Raw genomic sequence first — 21,981 nt, 5'->3', positions numbered from 1 at the left:
ACTCTAGGTACAATGCCAGAGAGATACAAATGAACTGCCATGGCAGTTCTGAGGAGGGAGGGAAACGTTTTGGAGTCAGGGATAACAGATGATGACAGATATCAAGGAAGTTTATCTAAGATGGGTGTTGGGTTCTGAGAACAAAAGTGGAGAGAAGGGCGTTTTAGGCATAAGTTAGCATGGGCAGCTGCTCAGAAGAGGGAGTTAAAGGGTAGCTTTGGTAAGGAGTTCAGTTTGGCCAGAACATGAGGTATGTGCAAAGGGAGTAAAAGGAAGGAAAAGTTAGAAAGCTGGGTTAAGGCCAGAGCCTGGTAGGCCTTCAATGGCAGTGTAGGGGGTTTAGACAGAATTGGACAGGGTGGGAAAGCCTGAATTATAAGAGACGAACCAAGAGCTACAAGGAAAGGAGACAAAGACTAAAGGACAGATTGCTTGGGTGCCGTTGCCAATCACTTGGAGGGACAGGTCCAACCTGTCTCTATCTCAGCTCTGTTTGCATGAAGAACCCCATTGCTGGCTCACCTTTGTAGTGCCTGAGGCAGTATGTGAATTGAGAAATCCGAGGTAAGTGGGGAACAGTCCACACCTCCCCTTCCCAGAGCCCCAGGAGTGGGCAACAGGATCTGGAGGTGAGTCAGTGGGGTGGGGACCCCAGTTCTGCTCAGATCTGCCTCCCTGGGAATATAAAGGGCAAGCCTTGGGTTGCCTTGCCTCAGAGCACCCCAAACTTGACATCATGAAGATCCCCGTTCTTCCCGCTGTTGTTCTTCTCTCTGTCCTGGCGCTCCACTCTGCTCAGGGGGCGGCGCTGCCCAGCTCTGAGGTGAGCGATGTCACCTGGCTTCTCTTATTAGTTGATTTACTCCTCAGTTTCTTTACCCTCCATCAGTTACTGGAGAAGTGGCTCTTATCTTTGGCCGTTCCCAGGGGCTGAAGGAGAAGCTGGGGCTCTGAGGAATGGAAGACAGGAGGAAGGAGACAAAGCATTCCTGGGAAGGGGCAGAGAGGCTTATGTTTCTTGGAAAGGACGGTCAAGTGTGGGGTGGAGGCTGGACATCCTGAGAGGGGACAGGGGCTGAGGCTGGTTGTCTGGGTTCAGCCACACCTTTTTTGACCTCAGGAAAATCCCTGAGGTCCCTCTCTTCCCACCTTATCCCACTGTCGGGGGAGAATGTCCACGCTGGATATGAAAGTCAACGACAGGGCACAGGCTCTACTGTGTAGGACAGGAGCAAGTGACGTTGGGGAGCAAGAGGGGAGGTGGTGCGGTCTTACCCCAGCTCAAAAGGGACAGTCCGTACGCCACCTGCCTGCTGCTAACTGGGAAAAGGTACCCGGTGTGGCCAGAGTTGAAAAGTTTTCCAGAGAACCTGGAAATCTGATTTATGAACTCTTACTAATTAAAAATGTTTAATTCAAATTAAAAAACAAACAAGCCAAATTATGATGTGATGTCAACATTTGGGTTCTAGCCTGTGGGCTACTGTTTGTGACCTCTGTTGTGGGAAGGAAGAAGTAAGGTGGGGATGAAGCTGGGCAGCTGAGTTGGGGAGGGTGACATTCTGGACGTACCGAGGTCCAGGGATGGGGGCTGGCTACCACCTGGAGTAGTGAAATGGAGACTGGGACTCTGGTGGCAATCAAGTCACAAAGCAAACCAAGCTCCATCAATTAAAGGCAGGCAAGGCACCTCAGAAAGGGGTCCCACCTGCCTGCTAATCTCCTGCGCCCAGCTTTGTGGGTTAAGTGGGAGTGTCTCAGAACACCCTGAGTCTACTGCAGAACCACACAAGCTAGTTTTTCTTGGGAGGAGTCCTCTTTCCTCCACCCTCTTCCCCTGCTGCCTACAGGGGATGCAGGCTTGGGCTCTGAACTCTCTGTCTCCCGCATGCCACTCTCCAATCCCTTTCTTGTCACCTGTATGTCTGTCTACCATCCACCACCATACTGGGACAGAGTGGGTTAACTGAGGCCCCCCCCCCCCCCCCGCGATGGAAAATGGGGCTGGCCTGTGGAGGGCGGCAGAGAGGCTTTGGGGAAGGTGATTTGCCATCAGGCGATCATTTAACCCCTTTCTCTTCTTCGCTTTCCAGGAAGAAACCACCATTGGTAATTATGAGGCAGGACCCGAGGTAAACCACCGGTTTTCGCCATCTGACTATTAGTTTGTCCCCTATCTCTTCAATGTTCTTCAGTAACTTTCTTAACACCCTGCTTCTTTGCCTAGGCCTTTAATGCCCAGTTCCTGAACATTGACAAGTTGCGATCAGTAAGTTTCATTCTCTAGAGCAGCCTCCACAAACACTCCCATCCTCAGGGAGATTGATGCCTGGGTGGAGAGCTTGCAGGGTTTCCTCAGTCCTCACTCTTCCCAGAGGGCCAGGGGCTAAGCTCTGTCCCTCCCTGGAAGTGACCCTCTTCTGGTCTCTTTCTCTCTCTGCAAAGGCTTTTAAGAAAGATGAATTCCTGAACTGGCACGCTCTCTTTGAGGTAAGAGCTTGGGTGCCCTTTCTCTCCTGATTGCTTGCCCGGGTAGGGGGCAACACATCCTGGTCTAGCCCTTTTGGTGCTTTCCTGGGTTCCAGGAGGGAGTAACTGTCCCTCTGGAATGCTGCCCAGCTAAAGGATGTTTCCCTGGGAGGCTGTCGTGGCCACACTTTGTTTTCCTAATGTGACCCCCAAAGACAATCCCTGAAAAGTAAGAACTTAATCAGTCAAGGGTTTATTCAAATCCCCTCATCCTCTAGGAAGAAAATGCGGTCCTGAGTTGAGTGACTTACCTAAATTTAGAAGGCTAAAGCCAAGGACTTCCCTGGTGGTCCAGTGGATAATGCAAAAGGGGCCCAGGTTTGATCCTTGGTCAGGGAACTAGAACTCACAAGCCACAAATAAGACCCAGCACAGCCAAATAACTAAATAAAAATAAATATTAAAAAAAAAAAAGGAGGCTAAGTCCTTGGCAGAACTGAAAGTACAGCCTGTGATGCGTGATCCTGCACCTACTCATGCAAATGTCTTCAGTTCTCTGAGCCTCAGTTTCCTCATCTGTGAAGTGGGTATGATGTCAGTACTGAAATCAAAAGATGGCTGCAAAGACCAAGTGAAATCACGCCTGTAAAGTAGTCTGTACAAGGCAAGCACAGAATATAGGCTCAGAAAATATTCATTCTTACTGTATTTATAAGACAATGACACCATCACCGCTTCAGAGAACTCTTCAACAAGAGCTTACTGATCCATGTTCACCTGACCTGTAACACATTACTCTCATTCTCTTTTTCTGTCTTAGTCTATCAAACAGAAACTTCCTTTCCTCAACTGGGATGCCTTTCCTAAGGTAAGAGGAGGTGGGAATTAGGCGAGAAAGGAGGCTGGGGGTGAGGGAAAAAGCAGAGGATCTGAGCGGGAGAGTAAGGAAAGTGAAAGCGGGCTAAACGTTCTTCCGACCAAAGCTAAGTCAGACAGGAAAGGACAAATATCACATGATACCACTTATACGAGATATCTAAATAAAAAAGCTACCAATGACCTATCTACAAAACAAAAACAGAGCTGCTGATGTGGAAAATAAACTTATGGTTGCCAGCGGGTAAGGGAGGGGAGGGATAAATCGGAAGATTGGGACTAACATATACGAACTACTACAAATAAAATAGATAGCTAATAAAGACCTACTGTATAGCACAGGGAACTCTACTCAATACTCTGTAATGGCCTATATGGGAAAAGAATCTAAAAAAAGAGTGCATGTATGTGTATGTATAACAGATTGACTTTGCTGTACACCTGAAACTAATACAACATTGTAAATCAGCTGGACCACAGTAAAAATTTAAACAGCAACAACAAAGTAAGTCTAAGGGAAATTGCAACCACTATAACTCAGAGGAGAATAGGAACTTAGACCAGGGCAGTGAGTCCTCTCTGTCAGAACCCCACCCTATCCTGGACTTCCTTAGGACCCTGGCTCCCTGTGCCCCAGGGTCTCCAATCTGACTGTACCCTCTCTCTCTCTCAGCTGAAAGGACTGAGGAGTGCAACTCCTGATGCCCAGTGACCCAGAGACCCAGCGCTGCTGATGCCACTGAAAGAGTGGGCTACTGATCACCATCCTACGATCACCCTTTGCTGCCTCAGTAATGCCAATAAAACGTTTTCCAAACAAACAGCTCCTGCATCTGTATCTCTGTCCTTATCTTACTGGGCTCTCAAAAGGAATTAAGATGGAGTGGGATCCAAGGCTGGTAGGCAGAAATTTTGACTTCTGAGAGGACAGTAAGTAGAAAGGGCTTCCCAGGTGATGCTAGTGGTAAAGAACCTGTCTGTCAAGGCAGGAGATGCCAGAGATATGGGTTTGACCCCTGGGTTGGGAAGATCTTCTGGAAGAGGGCATGGCAACCCACTCCAGTATTCTTGCCTGGAGATCCCCTGGACAGAGAAGCCTGGCAGGCTACAGTCCCCGGGGTCTCAAAGAGTTGGACATGACTGAGTGTGCGTGCACACACACGCGCATACACACATAGAGTAAGTAGGGAAAGGGAAGTTGCTCAATCGTGTCTGACTCTTAGCGACCCCATGGACTACAGCCTACCAGGCTCCTCCATCCATGGGATTTCCCAGGCAAGAGTACTGGAGTGGGGTGCCATTGCCTTCTCCAGGAGATCTTCCCAAACCAGGGATCAAACCCAGGTCTCCCGCATTGCAGGCAGACGCTTTACCATCTGAGCCATCAGGGAAGTCTGAGATGATGTCTAAAAATGGTGTGTTATTCACTTGACCCAGAAAACCCCATAAGATCCCTACTGAAAAAGAACAGACTGTTCCTAAACGAGAAGAGGAGGTTGCAAAGAAGAAAAAGATATCCCATAAGAAACTGCAGAAACAAAAACTTATGGCCCAGGAATAAATGTCGCAAAAAATAAATGCAAATAAAAGTAAAAAAACAAAAATTAGGCAGGTTATAAATAAAGAAAACTAGTGGTGTGACCCTGGGCCATTTTAAGCCTCCTTTCTTTATCTGTGAAATGAGTGTGGAAATAAACAAGAACGATAATAACTACCTTGAGGTGTTGTTATGAAGGTCAAATGAGATAAGGTACGTAAAACCTTTGCACAGAGCCAGGCATACAGCAGGTCCTCAACAATTGCTTGTTTTCTGTACTCCCCTCCCCCACAACCTTGGGAACTGCGGTAAAGACCCAGATTCATTATTTACTCACTCACCCACCCACTCTCCCACCCACCCATCCATCCATCCACCCATTTACCGCAAAGGTCTAGAAGTATGGAATGGATTCAGTTTTGGTTCCTGCAAACATACTTTGTCTGGAATCTGTGTGCTCTGTGTGGCTGCTGTATGTACTTAAACTGTTGAATTAGTTGGGGTTATTTTTGGTTTCTCTTGAAAACTGGGAAAATGAGACAACAAGGGACCCTCAGTTGGCTTAAATCCAAGTAACAGCTGCCATCTTTACATAGGACATGGTCTCAGCTAAGTTCCACACGGCAAATTTCACTTATTTACATTGCCTTTTGGCTCTTACAAGCAACTGAACTTGCAAACTGTGGCCTGTAGTTTACTTGAAGAAGTAGACTACGAAGGGAAATTAAACTTGTGTAGGGGGGAGGAAAAACTTCCCTCTACACTCTTAAGTTCTGTGGCTGGCCTAAAAATTAAATGGACGTGAGACAGGTTAACAGGAGAAAGGCATAAACATTTAATTTGTTTTTACATATACACAGGTATCTTCAGATGGAAAATGAAAACCCGAAGTCTTTAGGTCCTAAAGATTATACGGTACACACCTTTTAACAAAAAGAATGATAAATTGTGGGGATGTGACAAAGCACAGGGGCTTGTACTAGGGGCGATAAATCGTGGGACAGTGACTAGAAAGTATGTGAAGGGAACTGGTGGAAGATAAGGGTTATTTTAGTAGGTTTGTTTATACAGACTGGAGTCAACTCCCAGTCTCTGATGATAAGAATGTTCTTCTCTTCCTGATACAGGGAGGGTACCTTTCTCAAGGAAAAATTTACAACTCGCTTTTAGGTGTGTATGGGGTATGTCAGAGAACCCTTCCTGTTATCCGCTGTTTCATAATAAGTGTTCTCAGCTCAAAATAATCAATAATTAATCATCAAAGCAGAATATTTGAACACGGCATGTTCATGTTGTTTATATACCTGTTCTTCTAGTTGACACACATACACAAACAAGAAGCAACTTATAAACAGGATCATTAATGGGAAAGAAAAAGTGGAAAACTGGTTAAATGCCACAGTCAAGTAAAATACTTAGCAAAGATTGAACGCTCATAAATTGGGTGATAGGAAATGGAGGAGAGGAAGAAGAAGGGGAGGTCCTTAAGCTATATTTATTGAGTGAGTAGGTTTTAGGGAAGGAGACAAGCTGTCATTACATAGAAGGCAGGAGTGTCTTTGAGATAAAGCAGTTCTCAGACTGTAGGTCTGGGATCAGCAGCATTGGCACCACATGAGAATTTACAAGAAGCACAGATTTTTGGGCCTCACCCCAGATGTACTATATCAGAAACTGGGGGTGGAACCCAGAAATTCATGTTTTAACAAGCTCTTTCAGTGATTCTAATGGCTTGAGAACCACTGAGAAAGGAAAACTGGAGAATGATTAATGCAAAATTCAGGATAGTAGTTACCTCATAGGTAGAGAGACCATCATGCGACAGAGAAGGGATAGATACATGGAGGCAGTAGGAAGTGAGAGAGGCTTCTATTATTAAGGTTTTAATTTTTTCCTTAAATATATTGGAGGGGAGGAAAAATAAATCTTTTCCTTCTACTCTTCCAGGTTCTTGTCTGGGTCTCTGTAACAAAAGACATGTTAACAAAAGAAAAGCATACAAATTTATCTAGTATAAGTTTTATGTGACATGGGAGCCTTCACAAATAAATGAAGGTCTGAAGAAGCACTCAGGCTTGTCTGTTTTTGTGCTAGGTTTGGTGAAGAGTGGGCAGTCATGGTGAAATGGGATAGGACAAATGGGATATGAGCTCAGTAAACTGGGGAAACTTAGGTGTGTTCAATAATATTCCTCTTGGGGGTCCCTCCATCTTGGAGGCAAGCATGATCTTTTCCCTTGGGTGGAGGGAGGGCACTTCACACATGAGGGTCTTGTGACGTGCTTCTAGGGAAGGTCAGAGAGTCCTTCCTGCATCTATTTTCTTGTATTCCTTCAGCTTGAAATATTCAATATGCTAAGGCAGCATATTTGGGGTTAGTGCGTACTGAACCCCATCAATAATACACATTTATGTATTCAGTATTGCACAATAACATTTGAGTTGACTGAAAAGTTCGTTCAGGGTTTCCTGAGGATGGCATGGAAAAACCCAAACGAACTTTTTGGACAACTCAATATTTTATTAACACAAGAGTAATCTGTGAGTGCTGAGGGGTTACAGAGTTAAGAAACAATTTATGAGTCTAGGCGGAGAAGGCAAATGACTCAGCATGCATGCACGCATAGTACTCTTGTCTGGAAAATCCCATGGATGGAGGAGCCTGGTAGGCTGCAGTCCATGGGGTCGCTAAGAGTCGGACACCTGAGTGACTTCACTTTCACTTTTCACTTTCATGCATTGGAGAAGGAAATGGTAACCCACTCCAGTGATCTTGCCTGGAGAATCCCAGGGACAGGGGAGCCTGGTGGGCTGCCCTCTATGGGGTCACACAGAGTCGGACACGACTGAAGTGACTTAGCATAGCATAGCATCAGTGACTGCTAAAACCATCAGGTGAAACACTGGCAGGGAACCTGAGAAGGCTGGATCAGGCTGACAATCTGTGGACTCATGGATCTCTGCAAATACTACAAGGAAGATGAGGAGACCTGATTCAAGAGAAAAGACAGATCACCATCTATGAAGTATTCTTGCCAACAGTCAACTTCAAATCAAATTAAAACTCTAGCATCCTTATAGCTCTAACTACCATTCTGCAGGAAAAAAAAGTATAGAAGAACCTGGTAAAGGATTCCAGGGAGAGGAAACCAACAAAATCTCTTGGGATTTCCCATGTTTCTTCAAGGAAAACATAGGAAAGGGACTTTCCCTGTACAACAATGTAAATCAGCTTTATGTATGCATATATTCCCTCCCTCGTGAGCCTCTCTCCCACCCACACCCTGTCCCACAGGTAGGTTATCACAGAGCACCGAGTTGAGCTCCTGTGATACACAGCAGCTTCCCACTGGCTATCTATTTTACATATGGCAGTGTAAATGTGTCAATGTTACTCTCTTAATTCATCGCACCCTCTCCTTCCCCAACTGTGTCCATAAATCAATCCTCCACGTCTGTGTCTCTATTTCTGTCCTGCGAACAGGTTCATTAGTACTTTTTTAAAGTGTACTTGTGTACTTTTGGAGCAAAGAGGAGGACCGTGGAGGGTTCCCCCAGTGGACAGAGCATAAACGCAGAACTGGTAGTGCAGGACACTGGATTGGGGTTGTTGTAATACAGTGTAGGTGCTGAAGGCTGGAAATGCAGGTTGGGTCAGATGATGGAGGGCCATGAATACAAGGCTGAGAAATTTCCACTTCATTCCGGGGTCAGTGAAGAGATTCCTGCAACAAACAGCCACAACTGCAACAACAGCCACTCTAATTTGGTTCTTATCACAAGCCAGGCTTCATGCCAAGTGTTTTGCATATACTGTCTCAGTCGATCCACATAGCAAAGCTATTAGGTTGGTATCATTATCCCCATCTTGCAAATGAAGAAACTGAATCTCAGAGAGATGAATAATTTGTTTCAGCTCACACAACCTAAACAGAGCCAGAATTAAACTGGCATGGACCTATGACGTTACTGTCACTTTAACTGGAGTGGTACAGCATACATTTGCTTTCCAGACTGGGGTTCTATATAAGACTTTCCCAGACAAAATGCTTCCTTTCACAAAAAATGTTTAGAAACCACTGCTGAGCATGATGGGCAGCTGCCAGAGGCATTTAAGGCTTATAACCTGGTGATTAGAACATGTGCTTTAAAATCAGTCAGACCTGGTTTCAAGGGCTTCCCAGGTGGCACAGCGGTAAAGAATCCGCCTGCCAATGCAGGACACACAAGAGATGCAGATTCCATCCCTGGGTCAGGAAGATCCCCTGGAGTAGGAAATGGCAACCCATTCCAGTATTCTTGCCTGGAAAGTTCCATAAACAGAGGAGCCTGGTGGGCTATAGTCCACGGGGTAGCAAAGTCGAACACAACTGAGTGACTGAGCACACACACACCACTTCACTAGCCGTGTGACCTCTGGGTGGCCACCTGCTGGGGCCTCAGTTTTATCATCTGTAAAGTGAGAATAACACCAGTACTTCAGAGGAGTTAAGAAACACTCAATAAATATTAGCCTAACATTCATAATAACAAAGGGTAGCTGGTATTATTACGCTCTGTAACGGCAGTCAGCTCATGACCCAGACACAGTTAGAGAGCTAGCATTCACAACAGCACACATTTGCTCTTTCCTAACAGATGAGGAAACTGCTGCTCAGAGAGGTGACGTGACTTCCCCAAAGGCACCCAGAGAGGAAGCAGCAAAGCCACGCTTTGAACCCAGGTTCTGTTAGAGTCCCTTCCTGGTGGCTCAGATGGTAAAGAATCTGCCTGCAATGCAGGAGACAGGGGTTCAATTCCTCTGTTGGGAAGATCTCCAGGAGAAGGAAATAGCAACCCACTTCAGTATTCCTGCCTAGAGAATTTCACAGACAAAGGAGCCCGGAGGGCTATAGTCCACGGGGTTGCAAAGAGTCAGATGAGACTGAGCGAATAACACTTTCTGTTAGGCTCCAAAGCCTTAGAGCTTTTAATGATTTTAATTTCCTGTCAATGAGACACAAAGAGAGCACCTACCACATGTAAGATATTGTGTTAGTACTTTACCTTCATGATCTTATTTAATTGTTGCAATTCAATGAAGTGGGTACTATGATCGAGTCTGCTTTGTACACAGGAAAATAAAACTCAAAGGGGCAAATCATGGCTGGGTTTAACTTGCTGTCAGTGAAGTTTCTCATCAGACTCCTGAATGATAAAACCAGGACTGAAGTACAAAGTTGTGTGTGCACCAGGTGCATGCCAGCAACTGCCGTCCTAGCATACACTAGAAACGTGCACCTCTAGGCAAAGAGGCAGGTATCTGGATTCTCACAGCAGCAATGCTCATGACAGCTCAACAGTGGAAATCACCGAAATGTCCATCAACAAGAGCATGGATGCATAAAGTACGGGATGTCCATCTGGTTGAACGGTAGGTATCCAGGAGTGAAAATGAGATAGAAATACATAAATCAACCAGGCTGAGGCTAAACAGCTGTTAACTGGAAATGCAAGGTGCTTAAGAATATATTGTATTTACCCTTATACCTCCAAAATATTATCTTTTCTCTTTTAAAATAATTTTATTTATTTAGGCTTTGCTGGGTCTTTGCTGCTGTGTGGGTTTTCTCTAGTTGCGGTGAGCAGCGGCTACTCCTTACTTGCAGTGCATGGGTTTCTCTTATTGTGGAGCACAGGCTCTAGGGCGTGTAGGCATCAGTAGCTGTGGCTCATGGGCTCAGTAGTTGTGGTTCCCGGGCTCGAGCACAGGCTCAATAGCTGTGGTGCATGTGCTTGGCTGTTCTGCAGCATGTGGAATCTTCCTGAACCAGGGATCGAACCTGAGTATCCTGCATTGGTAGGCGGATTCGGGGAAGCCCCTAAATATTATCTTTTCAACATGTAGCACTGGTCACATTTCAAATGATCAGGAACTACATGTAGGTAGGGGCTACCATACTGGCAGGTGCAGATCTAGAAGACAATATACATATATAACAGCTATAATTTGAAAATTTTTTTATTGTTATTACTACTCTAATTTTCAAAATGCCAGACATCCTCACATTCAAATGCAAATCCAAAACATACTCCTAGATCAAATTTATTATAGTGTTACCTTTGCCATTTCTCTTCCAGGATCTTGGCAACGGTCTTATATTATTTGAAAATCATAAGGAACCCAATTGACTTTATGAGGCTGAATCACAGTCCATGGGGCTAGTCTATAAATAATCGGTCAGGAGTAAATGTATATTTAGAGAAGAATTCAGGAAGAAACAGACTTTCTTGAGGTGAACTTTCAAGAGAGAGAAGAAAAAAGATACCAGGCAATCCAAGTGACACTGTGCACAAGCCCTGGTATCCTTGTCTTTTGAACTAAAATGCTGATGCAAGAGTTAATGTTTGGGAAAGGTGAAGATGTAGAAACAAAGCACAGTTGTTGGGCTGGGGAACTGGTAACAATTTAGACTGTAACTCTGCCACATAACAGAATTACCAACTCCCAGTTCCCGGAAAGATACAGATAAAGGCCTGACACAAAATCCTAAGTTGTTTTTACAGGAAGCAGACCCCCTCCAGATGAAACTGCTGACCACAAGACCATAGACCCTGGACTGGTTGAAACCAGAAGGTTGATGATTCTTGAAACTTCACCTTGATGTCAACCAATCCAAGAGTAGTCCATGAGCTGATCACGCCCTGCTCCCTGAACACTAGAAAATTCCTTAGTACCCACTCCAGGGTGGGTCACATGGTCTGCAGGGCTTTAGCCCTCTGTGGCCCCCTTTGCCTGGCAAAGCAATAAAAGCTACTCTTTTCTACTTCATCCAAAACTCTGTCTCTGCATTTCTGTTTGGCACTGGTGAGCAGAGGCTGAGTTTCAGCAACACAAACAAGGGGCCATTGATTGAGGATACTTTATTGTCTAAAAAAATCCGGAACATGTTCTAACCATAAAAACTATCACTGTGTACATCTTGCACGGGGAGGGGTAATACAAATAAGTAAAGAAACCTAATTCAGAAGGGAAAAATCAAAGTATAAAGCCTTTTGTTAAATAAATATTGACAAGAAAAAGAAAAATGCAAGTTGCAAAATAATACCTGTAGTGTGAAACCATTAATATAAAGCCTAAAAACATGCAAAGCAATACTGTATGTTTATGGGTACATCTACTTACAGTGAAAGTCCAAATACTGGTGGGAAGGATTTTCACTCACTTAAGGATTCTGTTACCTCTGGGAATAGAAGAAAATAGGATCAAGAAAGGTCCAATCAGGCTTCAACTCTGTCTATAATGTTTTAGATATTAAAACAAGACTGAAGCAAGTAGGTCAAAAGGTTAAGAGGGATGAAGCTGAGGGACATGTACATCAGGCTTTGTTAGTGTAGTTTCTCATATTTTTATGTGTGTTTGGGATATTTCATAATAAAGTATTATAAAACAACAGTAAAGACACATTAATTTCAATCTGCCCAAAGTCATTCAGCCATGGAGTTGTGTGGCTGACCCCATACTCCACAAGCCATCTCCTAAATACATTGGTTTTATATACTGGTTTCCTTCATTACAACCCCCTATAACAATGGCACTGTGGGAGGCAGCCCAAGAACTCTGACAGATGAAAATATCTTCAGAGGCTTCTGAGAATTGAACACAACATGCCACCCTTGACAACAATCCTCCTATTAAGACTCCCACTGCAATTCCTGACACCCAACAGATAAACCTATGACAACATTCCTGGGTGCTCCTCCCCAAAACCAATGACAATCCAAACAAACAAAAAGCCCCCAGTCCTCTCCCAGTAACAAACCCCTCCCATTCCTCATACAACCCCAGTCTCCCAGACAGGCGACTGGAGTAGTGCTCCCCAGCGCCCCCTACTGCAGTTGACTGCTATCACATCTGCCCTCCTACCAGACCCTGCATCATCATGGATACACAATCACCTCCCAGGAGCCCTGTAAACTCCTTATGTTAAATCAGATCATGTCATCTTTCCAACTTTGACTCTTCAATGATTTCACATTACTTTCAGAATAAACCCTATGGACTTTACTAGGGGCCTCATCTCCTACCTCCCCGATTTCCCTTCTCATTCTGATCCAGCCACCCAGCCCCTCTGGAGCTCCTCCAGACTGGCCTAGCTGCTCCCTCTACCACTTGACTCATTCCCCATTTCCCTTGCTCCCTCACTTCATTCAACTTTCTTGAGATAACACCTCTCTGTGAGACCTTTCCAGTTTGATCACCTCACTTAAAGAGTCACCTGCTCTTTTGATCTTCCAATTCTGCTACATATTTTGTTACAGGATTTATCACTACCAGAAACATCTCTGTTAATTTGTTATCTTTATAATACTGCACACTTCAATGCAGCTATCCACTGTCCACATGTGACTACAGAGCCCTTGAAATGTGACTAGTCCTGAGATATGGGGCAATGTAAAACACATACATTGAATTTTAAAGACATTACAAAAAAGAAAAAAGAATATAAATATTTCACTAATATTTTGACTTTATATGTTGGAATATTTTGGATATATTGGGTTACAGAAAATACATTGATATTTATTTCACTTGTCTTACTTTTTCAAAATCTGGCTATTGGAAACTTTTAAATTACATACGTGGCTCACATTCTGTTTCTTACATAGAACTAGAAGAAGGTCAGTCCCATGAAGACAGGAACTCTTTTGCTTCCCATTGTATCCCTCTCACATACTGCCTGGCACAGAGAAAGTACTCAATAAACACTTGTGAATTGAATGAAGGACCAGTCTCCTTGTCCACGCCTAAGCTTTCATTTGATCAAGCCTCCTTCTGAGTCTGCCAAACAATTATTTCTCTTCACACGTTCCTTCTGAGAACTCCCTTTCCAAGGCCCCACACCATCCTGGCCCTACAGTAAAGGCCCCAACACCTGCCACAGCATGAGTTCAGTTCAGTTCAGTTCAGTCGCTCAGTCGTGTCTGACCCTTTGCGACCCCATGAATCGAAGCACACCAGGCCTCCCTGTCCATCACCAACTCTCGGAATTCACTCAGACTCATGTCCATCGAGTCAGTGATGCCATCCAGCCATCTCATCCTCGGTCGTCCCCTTCTCTTCCCGCCCCTAATACTTCCCACAGCATGAACCTCCCTATAAATACTATTCTTTTGCTCTCTCTCTAACAGGTGAGGAAACCCACCTTAATATTCCCCAGTTCCGGGGCTTGCCTGGTGGTCCAGTGGTTACAATGCACTCCCAATGCAAGGGGCCCAGGTTCGATCCCTTGTCAGGGAACTAGACCCCACATGTCAAGACTAAGACTTTGCATGCCACAACTAAATATTGTGCATGCTGCAACTAAAAATCCCACATGCCATAATGAAGATTGAAGATCCAGAGTGTTGCAACAAGACCTGGCAAAGCCAAAAAAAAAAAAAAGTCCCCCTGTGCCTCTCATGTGATTCTCTACCTTCTTTAAATAATGTGTTGTCGTGGGTCACTGTGATCATCTCAACCAGAAACCTCCCCGCTGCTCCCACCCCACCATGACAAACCTCTCTCCCTACACATAGCACTTCTCATCATACTCTTTCCCAGTGAGGCACCAGGGATCAATGTCCATCTAGAGTTGGTGACCTGATGAAAAGATCCCTCAAGACTTCCAATTATCACAGATCCCCCTTATGCTCAGGATAATCTTCCTTACTAATTCCTAACAGAACATCTAGGGCTCCTCCAGTATGGAAGCAGGAGCCAGGAAAACGAACTTTTGACTCCTTAAATTGCCTCCAAATCAGATTATTCAGAGTTACAGAGACAGGCTGACTACATTAAGAAACCAAGGTCTCATTCACCATACAACTTAAAAATAGTGTACCATTACCACGCCACCTTGTTGTTTCTTATAAATCAAATCGTCTGCACTATCATACTGTCCAGGATGTATTTTTGTATTGTATAGTTCATTCAATGTAAATCTTTATGACATGGCACGATTTTGGAAACACATTTTACTTTGGCTTTGATTCATTTTTCAATACACTCCGGAGAAGGGCTTCTCAGGTGGCGCTAGTGGTAAAGAATCTGCCTGCCAGTGCAGGAGATGCAAGAGACACGAGTTTGATCCCAGGTCGGGAAGATCCCCTGGGGAAAGGAATGGCTACCCCCTCAAATATTCTTGCCTGGAAAATTCCTCAGACAGAAGAGCCTTGTGGGCTATAGTCCATGGGGTCGCAAAGAGTTGGACATGACTGAGTACCAGTGCCCACCAACCAATCAAACCCCGGAGAAACCTCCCAAGATCTCTTCTGATCTGAGAGAAGCCCAGTCCAGCTCCTTCCCTGCAAAGAACCTGCCCAGGAATAAACCCTCCTCCCCTCCGGGCCCAAACTTACAGTTCTTACTGTTCCCAGTGGAAAAGTCAATGTCCAGTTCTGACTTGGCTTCGAACACCAACACTAACTCCTCTTCTGGCTGCCCCAGCTCCACTGCCAGGGCAGGATGCCAAGCGTCAAGAAAAGCACACCTCAGGCCCCAACAGTTGTGCGTGGCCATTTCCTTTCCCTTTTCATGTACTTCCGGTGGAAGCTACCCTGCGCATGCTCCTTGACTCTGGCGCCCCTACCTCTGCTCTTTCCAGCCCACTTCTGGTTAAGACCCTGCTGCGGACCACTTACCACACCTGTTTCTGACTTTTAGGCTTCAGACTGCATCCCCATTTCTCCCTTGAAGGGCATTGGCACCCTGAGAGAGGTACAGAAAAGGCAGGAAAGCTGAGACGTAATCTGAAGGACATTGAGGCCCAGTTCTGAAGCGTTAACTTTCGAATCTCCAAATTATGAGGCAAGAGCTGAGGTCTTCAGAACCCAGAAGGCAGAGTGGAAGGATGGAAGAGGAGTACTAAAAAAAGATAATATTTCTCTGTTTTAAAAACAATGACATGCTGAGATAATATATTTTGAACATTTTGAGTTAAATAAAATATATTGTTAATGTTCATTTCATTTTTTTTTTTTTACTTCGTATAATGTGGCTATTAAGAATTAAAAATGGCTTACATTGTATTTCTGTTGCACAGTGCTGGAGTTCATAGAAGGAAACATTGCAAAACTTCTAGCCCAGTGACTGACAAACCATAAATGTCTGATAAATTTTCCAAGGGCTTCCCTGGTGGCTCAGATAGTAAAGAATCTGCCTGAAATGCAGGAGACCTGGGTTCAATTCCTAGGTCAGGAAGATCCCCTGGAGAAGGAAATGGCAACCCACTCCAGTATTCTTGCCTGGAGAATTCCATGGTGGGATACAGTCCATGGGGTCTCTAGGAGTTGGACACAACTGAGTGACTAACAAGTTCTCTAAACACGCCTTTAAACATATTGCTTCCCCGTGAAAAGTTTTCTCTTGGTTATGCAACCATGAAGAAATAGAACTGCCCTGGAGTGCTCAGCTCTAACTGGGGAGACACTCAATAGGTAAGTGAACACAGAAAGAAGACAGTTTCAGATGATGATAAATACACACTGGAAAAGAAACAAAATGGGACAGTGGAACAGCAGAAATTAGCAGTGTCTCTTTAATCAAGGCGTCAGGGAGTCTCTGTGAGCTGGTAGCCTCTGAGCTGAGATCTGAATGATTTACAAAGGAGCTGGCCCTGAAAGGCCTGGGGGCAGGAGTTCGAGGCAGATGGAACAGACTCTGTAAAAGCCTTAAAGTAAGAATGAGGCTTCTATAGTTAAGGAACAAAACTAAGTTCTTGTGCTCAGGAAAAGGTTAGTAGAAAATGAGCCTGCACAGGTGGAGGTGTGGTGGCTGGCAGGTCACAAGGGCCCCAAAGGCTGTGATCACTGAAGTGTGACAGGGAACTTTTGTGGCCACCTCCACCCAGTTCTTGCCGAGAATTAAGCCCTTACACTTTAAAGCATCCATTGCATGCTGTGAATTAGGTCAGTCCCTATTGTATTAACAAAAGAATGGTATTAGCCAGTATCATCCTTTGGAAAACTGAGAAAACACTCACTCATACCATTCTCTGCAAGGCTTAATTTCTCTTCTAAGATCCTGAGAAAGGATGCATGAGAGGATATTTAGCAACAGACTTGAAAAGGAGCACTTTGACTGCAGTGTAGAGAGTGGATGGGAAGGGGCCTGAGACAGAAATGGAAACCTGGTGATCAGTGAGCAATCTTTTGCAGTGGCTCAGATGAGAGATGGCAGTACCTTCCACTGGTGCTGCAGTAGCTGGTTAGTGAGAAGTGAGTACGTATTTTGGAAGCTGGAACCAACTGGAACCAATGGACTAAACATGGAGAAAAAGGAGAGACTGGAAGGATTCAAGGATAACTACTCAGTTTTTGGTTTGAGCAGCTGGGTAGATGCCAGTGCCATGTATGATGATTTGGATTCTAGTTCCAATTCTGTTGGGTGGTTCTGGGCAAGCAAGTGACTTATTCTCTGCTGAGCCTCAGTTTTCTCATCTGTAAAATGGGGGATGCCATGGAGATTCGATGAGATCTTGAACAGAAAGCATGGGTCTGGCATATGGTAAGCACTTAAACTGCTGTTATTATCATCATAATCGTTACTGCTACTCTGAAGCAGGTAAAAGCAGGCTTTGAAACCAGTCAGACATGAGCAGAGTCCCTGCATCGCTATGTGACATTTGCAAGGTCAGTCCAATCTCTCAGTCTCAGGTTCTTCATCTGTAAAAGGGTTTAACGATAATATCCTCCCTCCAGACACAGCTGTGAGGAGTCAGTGAGTTTTGAATATGAAGTGCTTAGTGCGGGACATAGTACATAGCAACTGCTCAGTAAACAAGGCCCAAATGCTACAGTAATTTGACTTTTCTTCTGTGTGTGTGTTTGGGGAGCATACATGTGCTCATTGGGAAAATGCAAACAGTACAGAATTATGTAAAGTAGCAGATGAAAGCTGACCCTTCCCCAACTCCCTAAGTAACCACTGTTGGCTGTTGCATAGCCTTTCCTGATTTCAGACACGTGCCTGTGTGCACAAATGTTCTGCTCTTCTTTGAGAGGCAGGATAAAACTTGATGGCTGAGAGTTCAGTCTCCAGAGGCACACAGACCTGGGTTCTAGTCCTACCTCCGCCACTTTCTTTGCTATGAGATATTGGGCAAGTGATTTATCAGTCAATCTAAAATTCCGTTTCCGTTTTTGTAAAAAGAAAAGTCATCGCAGAACTGACATGTGGTTTGGTAAGGAGTTGCTGAAGAGTGAGTGCAGAGGAATTAGCACTGAGACTGTGTGTATCAAGGTCTTGGGACACTTAGCTGCTACTGTTATATATACTTATTTTATTAATAACATAATGGATGATACTGTTTTCTTTATGCTTTTGGAGAGCTTTAATTCCTATCTTTTTTAATGCTCTTTTGCAATTGTCTCTTCCTTCCTTCTTCACTTTAGAAAGTTTTAATTTCCTGAGACTTCTCCAGTGGTCCAGTGGCTAGGACTCTGCGCTCCAAATGAAAGGGCCGCAGGTTTGATCCCTGGTCAGGGAACTAGATGTCACATGGTGAAACTAAGAGTTTGTATGCCACACCCAGTACAGCCAAATAAATAAATAATAAAACATTTTTTTTAAAAGAAAGTTTTAATTTTCCTTCTTTAAGTCAAGGTAAAATTGGTATATACCATTATATAAATTTCCAGCGTATACTATTATAATTTGACGTCTGTATACACAGCAAAGTGATCATCACCAAAGGTCTAGTTAACGTCTATCATTGTGCAATTGATCCTGCATCTGTTTTTGTAGCTTAGGAAGATATGTTAAGCCTCTGGACACTGGTTCGGTCTCTGGTCTGAGAAGATCCCACATGCCGGGGAAACAACTAAGCCATGCACCACAACAATTGAGATTATGCTCCAGACGCCGGGAATTGCAGCTATTGAGCCCATGTTCCACAACCACTGAAGCCCATGCCCTAAGAGCCCGTGCTCTGCGACAAGAGAAGCCACCATGATGAGAAGCCTGAGCGCTGCAACTAGAGAGTAGCCCCCACTCATCGCAGCTAGAGAAGAGCCGGTGCAGCCAAAATCAATAAATACATAAATAAAATAATTTTTTAAAAAGGATGTCTTGAGCCTTTTGCCACACCACAACTCATCAAGATTTGATGTGGGGTTAAGGAGGTGGACCCCTTGTCAGCTCCTCATCCTTAAGTTTCTGCTTCTGAGAGATTCCTGGCTGCGTGTGAGTAACAGAGGCCAGGACTGCAGCACGCCAGGCTCTCCTGTCCTCCGCTATCTCCCGGAGTTTGCCCAGGTTTTGGAGGTAGGTAGTAACCTTGTCTACCCAGGAGGTGGCAGGCAGAGTCCAAGAGAAGACAGCAAGTGGCACAAGGAAAGTGTGAGACCTCATGGCCTTTTGTCTCTCTCACCCGGGCCTTTGGACCTTGTCTGAAGTTGCATCTTGTCTCCCTTAAGGGGGCCATGGCTTCTACTTTCACTTTTCCCTGGGGAGCCTCAGGCAGCATTCAGACTGTTTAGAAACTAAGCCAGTCTTAGATCCCAAGATAGTGATGTCATGTTTTATCAAACTGGCTGTCTAGGGTATTTTGTAACTGGCTTTATCATTGTAATATGGTTTTCTTTTCATCTCCTTTCACTCCCACCACCTTTCTTTCTTTCTTTTTTTTTTTTTAAGAGTCTACTGGTAGATGGTTATTCTCTTCCCACCACTCTCCCACCATACACATACTGCTTTTACATTCTGGGACCTTTTCTCTCTCCTTTGAGCATCTAACTCCCCATTCCCTCCCAGTACCAATCTTTTCTCTATGCTCTACTAATTCTGATAGCCCCACTTTTCTCCTTTCTCTGTTCCAGCCATGTCACAAAACTCAGACATTCTGTTTGCTCAAAGGCCCTTGGGTTACTTACCCACATCTGTACCTATTTTCCTCTTTGTGAAACATCTTGTTTTGGATTCTTGAGAACTATTTCCTTGGGGAGTGCCAAGCCTTAAGAGTCTTATTTGCAAACAAAATGGCAGGAAGGCCCAGACCAATGACAGCAGCATGGGGTAAAAAATCAGGAACAAGGTTGGTGATTTCTTTGACACAGGGTAGTTCTTGGCAGAGTCACAACTGTATTAGGGCCAATAATAATTTGTTTCTTATCTGGTCCATGGACTGGTGTCGGGATCAAATGAGGTAAGATTCTGAAAACACTCTGTAACATGTAAAGCACCTTATAACCTGTTACATATTCTTAGTCAGCAAAACACCCACCCTGTGACAAGAAGAACACAAGATAAAAAGTCAAGAGACCTGGTGGGTCTGCTAACACCATGTTGAGAGTGAGTAGCAAGTTTCCTTCTCCAGCAAATTGATTCCATCATTTGTTGAACACCCACCTGTGTCAAGAATGGTTCTGGATGCTGGGGATGCGCAGGTGAACAAAACAAGTTATCCTGGAACCCACAATCAAGAGGGGAAGAAGACAGGCAATAAACAAACAAATAACAATAATGAAATACTTGCTGGTATAATACTTGATGGTAGATTGAATACCCATGTTTCCATTGGTTCCCTCCTGAGATCACACCAAAATGACAACAAAATCTTTTTGAAAGGCACTAGACTTAGAAGAACAGGGAGGAGAAAGGAGGATGCAACGCTGCCAGAATTTTGGAAGCTGGAAAGCAGATGAATGTCAATGTGCTCAGCCGTGTCCAGCTCTTTGTGACCCGAGGGACTGTAGCCCACCAGGCTCCTCTGTCCATTGAACTTTCCAGGCAAGAATACTGGAGTGAGTTGCCATTTCCTCCCCCAGGGAATCTTCCTAACTCAAGGACTGAAACTGAGTCTCTTGTGTCTCCTGCATTGGCAGGCTGATTCTGTACCACTAATGCCACCCATAACTGGTAACTGATTTGTCAGACCTATGAAAAGTTGAATCCCAAACCAGCAGTGGGAAAAGCCAAGACTCAACCAAGGTTCTACTACCGAGCCCACAGAAGGCTCACAAACTGGTGGGAAGAGGTGCCTCTCGGGGTGAAGGGCAAGCTAACATAAGGAAGCTTGGCTGAAAGTTTATTTGAAAAGAGCCCCCAGATCTCTTCCCCAGTTTTCTGATGCAAGGCAGCTGCCCCTCACATGGGGTAAGATGAGTTTTATTCTCTGGAGAGGAGAATACAGAGAGTCTTTGGAATGTAGGGCATCAGAGACAGTAGGAAGAGGGAGCAACATGAAGTAAATCAGAGATTAAAGGAATGGTATATATTGAGACCACTCACCTGTCTTTTCCATTTGAATCCTAAATTTCTGGCAATCCAACTTTCACCTTCCGGGCAGGTGATTAGAAGAATCTTTCCTGGCAAATTTGATCAGCCCAAGAAGAAATTGACATCAGAAGTTCCCTACTAAATGAACCAGCTGAATCACCCTCCAGTGAAGCCTAACTCATGTGTTCACAGCTTCCACTCATTACCTAGTACCTATGGAAGGCAGCCTCCAAGACAGCCCCAGTGATCCCACCTCCTTGTATACACACTCTTGTATGATTCACTTACTCTTTCAAAATGAGTTGAGAAAAAATGATGGAAGATCAATTTGAAGGTCAAGTTTATAAAAAAGACTGCCTTCCTTCTTGTCCCCTCATGCTTTCTTGCTTGCTCTGGTAGAGGCCAGCTGCCCTACAGAGAGATATGAAACTGAGGGAGACCTCCAGCCCATGGCCAGCAAGGAACTGAGGCCCTCAGTACAGAAGACATCAAGGAACTTAATTCTGCCAATAACCACATTTTTATTGTGAATATTTTCAAATATGATCAAAAGTAGAGGGAATAGTACAATAGAATCCTATCCATTACCCAGATTCAACACTTATGGAGATTTTGCCATGTTTTTATTCATTTTTTTTTTCCTTTTCTGCCTTTAAAGCAAACTTTTTTTTTTCTTTTCTGCCTAGACAACATGTCAAATTACTTTTATATCCTTTTTTTATATCTCAAAAAATATTAGTCTCCTTCCTTCTCTTCAAGATGATTAGACAATCAAGGATTTCCAGATGTATGATGACAACTTCTGACGTATAAGATTGAGGCCAGCACTTTAAAAGTAACTTGGAAGAGGAAGATGAAAATTT

General features: G+C 44.3%; 1 protein-coding gene and 1 long non-coding RNA gene across 5 annotated transcripts; one reads left to right on the top strand and one right to left on the bottom strand.

Annotated features, from left to right (window-relative positions):
- Nucleotides 1–685: 685 nt before the first annotated feature.
- Nucleotides 686–4,168, top strand: KRTDAP (keratinocyte differentiation associated protein). 3 transcript variants are annotated; one of them, NM_001304713.1, is made up of 6 exons: nucleotides 686–823; nucleotides 2,094–2,132; nucleotides 2,228–2,269; nucleotides 2,446–2,490; nucleotides 3,290–3,337; nucleotides 4,019–4,168. In NM_001304713.1, exons 1-6 carry the CDS (start codon nucleotides 737–739, stop codon nucleotides 4,055–4,057), a joined length of 300 nt encoding a protein of 99 aa, NP_001291642.1. In that variant the 5' UTR covers nucleotides 686–736; the 3' UTR covers nucleotides 4,058–4,168. The 3 variants fall into 3 exon arrangements, 2 of the variants coding, with proteins under 2 accessions (NP_001291642.1, NP_001291643.1); NM_001304714.1 differs by lacking the exon at nucleotides 2,228–2,269; NR_130912.1 differs by lacking the exons at nucleotides 2,228–2,269; nucleotides 2,446–2,490; nucleotides 3,290–3,337.
- A 1,064-nt stretch (nucleotides 4,169–5,232) lies between these two features.
- On the bottom strand, nucleotides 5,233–20,586 carry LOC112442203 (uncharacterized). Of its 2 annotated transcripts, none has more exons than XR_003030216.2 (3): nucleotides 15,262–20,586; nucleotides 12,047–12,104; nucleotides 5,233–8,606 (listed from the first exon to the last, which is right to left on the bottom strand). It is a non-coding gene; the product is annotated as an uncharacterized lncRNA (long non-coding RNA). The 2 variants fall into 2 exon arrangements; XR_003030217.2 differs by having other exon boundaries at nucleotides 5,234–10,836.
- Nucleotides 20,587–21,981: the final 1,395 nt, after the last annotated feature.

The sequence above is a fragment of the Bos taurus genome, chromosome 18 (assembly GCF_002263795.3).
Source record: "Bos taurus isolate L1 Dominette 01449 registration number 42190680 breed Hereford chromosome 18, ARS-UCD2.0, whole genome shotgun sequence".
In the NCBI taxonomy this organism is placed as follows: Eukaryota; Metazoa; Chordata; class Mammalia; order Artiodactyla; family Bovidae; genus Bos; species Bos taurus.
This window is presented reverse-complemented; position numbering and strand designations above follow the sequence as displayed.